This window comes from Pollicipes pollicipes, unplaced genomic scaffold, assembly GCF_011947565.3.
Source record: "Pollicipes pollicipes isolate AB1234 unplaced genomic scaffold, Ppol_2.1 Scaffold_4002;HRSCAF=4701_pilon_pilon_pilon, whole genome shotgun sequence".
Taxonomy (NCBI): domain Eukaryota; kingdom Metazoa; phylum Arthropoda; class Thecostraca; order Pollicipedomorpha; family Pollicipedidae; genus Pollicipes; species Pollicipes pollicipes.
This window is the reverse complement of record NW_023596420.1, coordinates 28,071,862-28,078,509: the sequence shown is the minus strand read 5'-3', so window position 1 is coordinate 28,078,509 and position 6,648 is coordinate 28,071,862. Positions and strand designations below refer to the sequence as shown.

Here is a 6,648-nt window from a genome sequence, read left to right as displayed (position 1 = left end):
CATTGTATAGTATTTCATTGAATTCGCGGGTAATAACTCCGTGTTTACATATGTTTTTGTCTTATAGTGTTTCAAGGTTTCATGGCATTGATTACACAAACATTTTGACAAATTAGGGAGTTGCCAACATTAAAGAACACATACGATTGAAAAGGTGAGGCAAATGAACTGCATTATTGTCATAGTGGTGAGCAACGCATCCAAATGAAATCTCTCGCTCAGGATCGGCTTCTTCGAACAGAAATTCTGGACTATTCTGAAAGGATTTTGAGAAAACTGGTATTGCTGATCAAGTCTTACGCTTCCGATCTAACAATAGGTAAAAGTACAAACGTGGCATGCCCGCTTTACAACCATAGGCAAACTAATTCCGTCGTTGCACTTCAAGCCTCTTCTGCCATCTCTGCGCCTCACCATACGCATTGTAAACGTTTGAGTTATCAGCTCGTGAGTCATTGGGACTTCACGACGCAATCAGCTGCTGGGGCTGTAGGGCTTTGCCTGCCTCTCACCCTAGCACCAAAGGCCGGGCACCGTGGGGAGTCGAGCCCCGTACCTGTGGTTTCCAGACGCGCAGTGGTTAACGCAGACGCGTCAACCACTACACCTTTGTGACGATAGTGTAGTAAGGAGACGTTATCAGTTATCAGCGCAATGCGCTATTGCAGTTCAGTGCACAGTGGCTGTGAAAGCACCATGTTGCACCGCATCAAAAGGTGTAAATTTCTGTGCTCGTGTGACCAGTGCATGGAGCAACCATGAACGGAAGAACATGACGGGGGAATGACAGCACATCTGTGATATGTTAATGATGTGGATCACTTCGAGCCAGCAAATGGTGTCATACCATCCGACGTGCCCCATGGTGACGGCACTCGACACTCAGCAACTTACTGACATAACTGACATGTTTGCCAGAGTCTCAAACAGCTCTAGCACGAGGCAAGCAGGTCGGCTTCGTGGTGCGCGGACAAATCCATTTGGCGGCTCGCATGTGCGTCGAGCAAGTTTATTAGGGTGCCACCAGTGCTAGCGCAGCTAGGCATACCACACTTAAAAAGGTCTCTCAAACAAATGATATTGCGTTGTATGAATTTGACCAGACCGTTCTTGCTACTTATATCACGCATCTCATTTTTTTTTTGCCAGTTGGTTGCCGCTTTCAAGATGTTTTGGATCCGTATGCGCTTGCTTTACCTTTTGCTGACTTCGGTGTGAATCTGGGCCTTTCACGTTCTGTCTGTGCTCTCCTTTTTCCACAACTGACATGTATGTTGTTATTCCTTTTCACTGAGGTGTGTGAAACCATCTGTGAGTGTGGATGCACGTGCTGCCTAAACACAAATGCAAACACAGTGCTATTACGCAAGTCGCGACTTATTCTAAGACTGGTTTTCGTATTCCCAAGGTTGGTATATGGGAGCCTGAGAAATGTGTTGTTACAGTAGCAAATAAATGCATATTTTATAGCATATTTGATGACTTAAACAATATTTGGCTGACTTAACCATAAAAATCATCCCTGCCACATTTCCTCCACGGGATTTCCCTGGCAACCGATGCCATCATGACGCCGTTAAGATATCCAACATGTCAAACACATGCACATTGCAGCATGGGTACAACACGGGCAGGACATTTAACAGACATAAAAAGACACGACCAGTTTTAGTGGAGTTCATTGTCAATGCGATTAAGTGGACCGGAATGTTGCAGCGTCAGAAGATGACAATGAACCAGGAGACATGATCAGACAACAACGCATTTTTGCCGGTTTGGGCATCTTGTCTGGATCGGCTTGCGATCAACTTGAGACGAATATCGTTGACCCTTTGAGAGAAATGTGTCAAGTTACTTTCCATCTTCCGGAATTTCCATGACAAATGTGAGCTCAGTGCCTTCCAGTTCCTTTTTTATCCACGCTTCCATCTTCTTGTCCATTTCTGGCGTGAAGTGGTTCTTCCAGTCTCCAGTTTGCCCTTTCCTCATAAAGCTCTTGTTCGGGTCGTCGCTGTTACAGACAGTCTTCGTCAGCCACTCCCAGTTCACCCAAGGGTTATTCTTGAAGTTTCTAAAGTGCAGATGGTCCTCCAGCTTGTCCAGATTTTCCTCGGTTGGGTTCTTGCCAAGGAAGCTGGCAACTTTCATGATACTTCCACGGAGGTCCTTCTTAAGATCCTCAAAGAAAAGGAACAGCATGTTTGGGTGGTTGCGCTGCCGCCAGGCCTCTAGAACGTGTGGGAAGAAGGGTAGCTGTAAGACGTTGCCCTCAATGAAGAGATCGACAAACTGCTCGAGGGTAAGGTCCTTGGAAGTCTCGTTGTACAGGCCAAGGAAGCAGAAGTATGATATACATACATCCTTCGGGTTACGCGCCACGTACACCACCTGAAAAAGAAGGTGGGTAATTTTGGTCAAAAACGGAAGCATGAGCTGCGTGCAAACTTATTTCGATCCGAGAATAACAAATGCTAAACGACGCATACGTGAGGTCATGATATCTCTCCCTCCATGCATACTGCATCAAGCCACTTGAGCAAATACGCCGTGGTTCATAATTAATTGAAATATCTCCCGTACATGCATTACAGCTCAATGTACAGCAAAACAACGCTTGGTTCATTGACACCGCCACAGCGCATGCATTCCCAGGTGCCGCACGCTCGACCCATCCGAGTCACTTCGGCGGTCGGTAAGCCTCGTCCCCGCACCTTGCACGTGTCGAGCAGTTTGGGCGGGCACATGTGCAGCGGTAGGTGAGTCTTGACAAACCAGGGCTGCGGCCGCGACACGATCGGCTCGCACAAGAGCCGCTTCATGGGCTGGTCGTCGCCCTTGCTGACCATCTCGCGCATTCCCTTCTCCGTAATTCCCGCGGGTTCGAGGAAGTGCCAGCGGTCGGGCATCAGCATGGTTTTGGCGCCCTCAAAATCGCAGTCGTTCTGTAGCAGCCACACCAGCTCCTGCGTCCACGTGGTCCCTGGCGAGTGTACGGTTCAGAGGTCAGTAGTACCCAACGGCAAGTTATTTTCTGTTTATTTAGGGGAGCATCAGCAGTTAAGCTGCTGGTTGCGTGGTGAGTGATGGCTTTGAACGCCTTTAGGAGGCAGCGTTGCGTGCTTTAGGTTACGAGAAGCAACTCTCACATGAGTGAGAACAAAGTTGATCATGACACAGGTAAAGTGAAGCATGAATGATGAAGATGGATGGAACAAAACTGCCTGAAGACAAATGGACATCTGTCTGCGGTTGTAGAACAAGCCCATTTGGACTGGAGGTATCATCCTGGCCGCTGTGCGAAGCCGGCTGTTTCAAAACGTCTACTTTCGTAAGGAAAACGGCAACCGTGTTATCGGGAGCGACTCGCTATTAAAGCTCCGCTCATGAACAACACGGTCAAGGACTGCTCACTTAATCTTTAAGTAACTGACACATTAGAACCAAAGAACGAGCACGTCCAAACACCCGGAATGGTTCTGAGTCGTGGTGAGGCCTCGCACTCGCTGTTGGCGAGCGCCGCCTCTCACCGCATTTGGGCAGCGTCACGACCCAGGTATCTCCCGAGTGCAGCGGCGTATTGTAGTACTCCTCGAAGAACGGCTTCGAGTCCGGTACGGCCAGGCAGCGTGACGGCCCGAAATAGGCCATGCCACTCTCCTTGTGGTTTGGGAAGGCGTCCGTCACGCGCTTCAGGGTCTCCGGATCGAGAGACTCCGGGTCCCAGGGGAACGGCAACGGTGACGACATCTCTGCGGACCGGGGCCCATGGACGTCATCGGGTGATACGCAGCACTGGAAACGTCATTCGTGGGGACGTGGCCAAGGGCCTCTGCTCATGGCGTGGGGGTCTCAGGGGACCGGTAATGGCGACGATCACTCTGTGGACGGGGGCAGAGCCGCTGTGAATGCTCTGAGATGCAAGGTGCGACAGCTCGGGGGCGCAATAGCTCAGTTGGCAACGACATGTGTCTCCACGGGAGAAGTCTGGATGCGATTCTCGGTTGAATTTGCGGCCTCTGAACACATGTGGCTACCCTAGTCTCTGGTGCCCCTGAAATACTTATTTGATGACGTTCCTGGCAAGACAACAGAGATGCTGTTCCTTGAAATAAAAACCGATACCATTGCAGACCAGAGAAAAGGAACATTGTGAGTGCGGCGTAGCCTGGATTAAAAAAAAAAACAGTGAAAATAAACTATCTGTGCACTAGCCGAGTCAGCATTGTGGCAATGAAAAATCGCAAGTACAGACAACGGACCAATGCTAAGCATAGTTTCGCCATATCACCGTGCATGTGAAGTGTTGCATCGAGATCCCGGAAGCGTTGCGTTTGTTGTGGGTTAACACGCGTTCGGGTGGGGTCAATTTGTCTCATGCTTAACGCTTTCCTCCGCCCTAGGGATGGCAAAAAACAGCAATTTTCGGATCATGTGACGTAGCGGCGCATACTTTGTATAGTTGTAAAGAACTGAATAGCTGTTCTGATGATGCAGAGAGATGAAAAGCACCAAACTGATCTCAAAAGACCTTTTGCCATCGCCCTTATAACATTCTTAAGTTCACATAAAAGCACTGACTTGAAGTAGCCGTGAGAGGCGTTTTGCTTGGAAAAGATATCGGGGTTGCAGGTCACAGCTCAGGGATGCATACATATCCCTCAAAGAGTTCACATAACTTTCCACCATTCTTCACCGATGGAGAGTGGAACTGTCTCTCTTTCCGAGCCCATTGTGATCACCCGGCTATCTGTGGGAGGGATAATACCGCAGACTTACTACCTGTGAATCGGACACGCTTCCCCGTGCAGATTCCATCTTACTGCGAGGATTGCGGGTTTTACTGCTCCTTATGAACGGTCAGAGAAAACGACCAACATTTGAGGTCAGAGGTCCACATCGAGTGAAAAATAACAATGCCCAAAAAAGAATGGCAATGCTTTTGTTCCAAACGGACCGCCAGAAAAGGGGGGGGAATGGCCAGGTGCCTGGGACTTTCGGCTCTCTGGCGGGGTGTCCTGGCTCGGATCCTGGCTGCGCCTTGGCAACTAAGGCCCAAGGCGACAATTGTGGTCTTTGACCCTCCACCGAACCGCACGCGGTGATCTGTACCATGCTCCGCTTTTCTTATCATGTACGAACGATTAGATAGGTGACCCGAGCTCCTGATCCTGGCGAGCGCTCAGAGAGGTGACCTGTATCACTGCTCTGGACCAGCAGGCAAGACGAGGTAGGCGGATGCAGACACTGGCAGCTTCCGTGGTAATGTGAAGGTGCACCACCCACTTAGTGCATGTCAGCGAAAACCGCACGGATATCAAACATTTTTTTTGGGGGGGGGGGGAGAGGGGCCGATGAGAGCTGGTAAAACACGCAATGGTCTGATCGAGTCGAGCAGGGCCTTTCACCGGAACGCTTGTATACAGCGTGAGACTCGCTCTGTGGACTCTTTGCTTCTGTAATCAACTGTGACTACTTGTACAGTCCGATATCTGTTTATTGTTACGGAGCATGACCGATAGCGTAACAGTGAAGCGTTTGCGGACTCATTCCACGAGAGATCGACCGGTATCTAGCCTTGCCATCTGTCCGATGCGTACCCTGCGACGCCATATTCTCGCGACGTTTGAAGCCGACGAGGCCAGTGCCAGCTGGGGAACACCACGTACCTGTTCCGAGGAGAGGCGCGGGCACCGGCGAGGCCAGCTGCTCGTCGGCCCGGCGACAGAGGACTGGCGCCGGCTGCGCGTGTGTGCGGTCCGTCTGGTGGCAATGACTGGCCCCAGCCGGCCTTGGGACGTTCGCAGCGATGGAGACGCTTGTTCTGCGGCGGGGCAGCAGCGGTGTCGTCTGGAGGTCAGACCCAGCCTGCAGAGCAGCGCTCCCTGGCAGTGGCGCGCCCACCGCGACATCCGAGAGGCTCCCATGGAGCCGGCCGGGCACAGTATTGGCTTCGTAAAGGGAATGTTCCACAGTCGTATGGGGTTCTAAGCTGAAAAAGCCACCCTGAAGATCAGCCGGTGTAGTTCACAGTCACGCCCTTCTCAAGACCAAAACCCCTCTGGTTTCTGAGCCATACGTCCGCGAAGATGTGCAGACTATTTCGGGGAGACCATGTCAAGGTCATCCGACCATACATGACGCCATAATAATGTCATTCAAACTGTGACATTCCACTATCCGTGCGGCGATCAAGAGCATAACATAAAGAGCCAGGACTGACGTACTGACCAAGAAAAGAACCAACGCACTCCCCATGCCGCGCTGCTGCACGAGCGCGTTGTCTTACCCTCATCGTGTTGCGCGAGACCTTCTTGTTGAAAGCATCCAGCTGTCGGCGAATACGGCACTTCAGCTGGTCATCACTCCTAGCCCGCCAGCAAACCCAGCGCATTTCAGCTGGTCATCACTCCTAGCCCGCCAGCCAACCCAGCACACTTCAGCTGGTCGTCAGTCGTAGCCCGCCAGCCAACCCAGCGCACTTCACCTGGTTGTCAGTTGTAGCCCATCAGCCAACCCAGGACACTTTCTGTTTGGCTAATCCCAGAAAGTCCTCGATTGGCAGCAACTGAGACACATTTGAGACGTTTTCTGCTCGTCCCACTTGGGGGACTTGGGGTTGCTCCAGCTGTCTGAGAGCTTCACCGGCAT

General features: G+C 51.1%; 1 protein-coding gene across 1 annotated transcript; it reads right to left on the bottom strand.

Annotated features, from left to right (window-relative positions):
• Positions 1 to 979: 979 nt before the first annotated feature.
• LOC119094323 (sulfotransferase 1E1) lies at positions 980 to 6,648 on the bottom strand. The gene is made up of 5 exons (XM_037217392.1): positions 6,602 to 6,648; positions 5,667 to 5,821; positions 3,528 to 3,749; positions 2,712 to 2,980; positions 980 to 2,388 (listed from the first exon to the last, which is right to left on the bottom strand). The coding sequence occupies exons 1-5, from the start codon at positions 6,646 to 6,648 to the stop codon at positions 1,852 to 1,854; spliced, it is 1,230 nt and encodes a 409-aa protein (XP_037073287.1). The 3' UTR covers positions 980 to 1,851.

Excerpts from the sequence above, each read along its gene's own strand:
- LOC119094323 (XM_037217392.1), bottom strand. The coding sequence starts at position 6,648 with ATGCCGGTGAAGCTCTCAGACAGCTGGAGCAACCCCAAGTCCCCCAA. Across the intron at positions 5,822-6,601 it reads AGCAACCCCAAGTCCCCCAA|AACAAGCGTCTCCATCGCTG; the intron begins GTGGGACGAGCA and ends GCCCCGCCGCAG. Across the intron at positions 2,981-3,527 it reads CGTGACGCTGCCCAAATGCG|GGACCACGTGGACGCAGGAG; the intron begins GTGAGAGGCGGC and ends TACACTCGCCAG.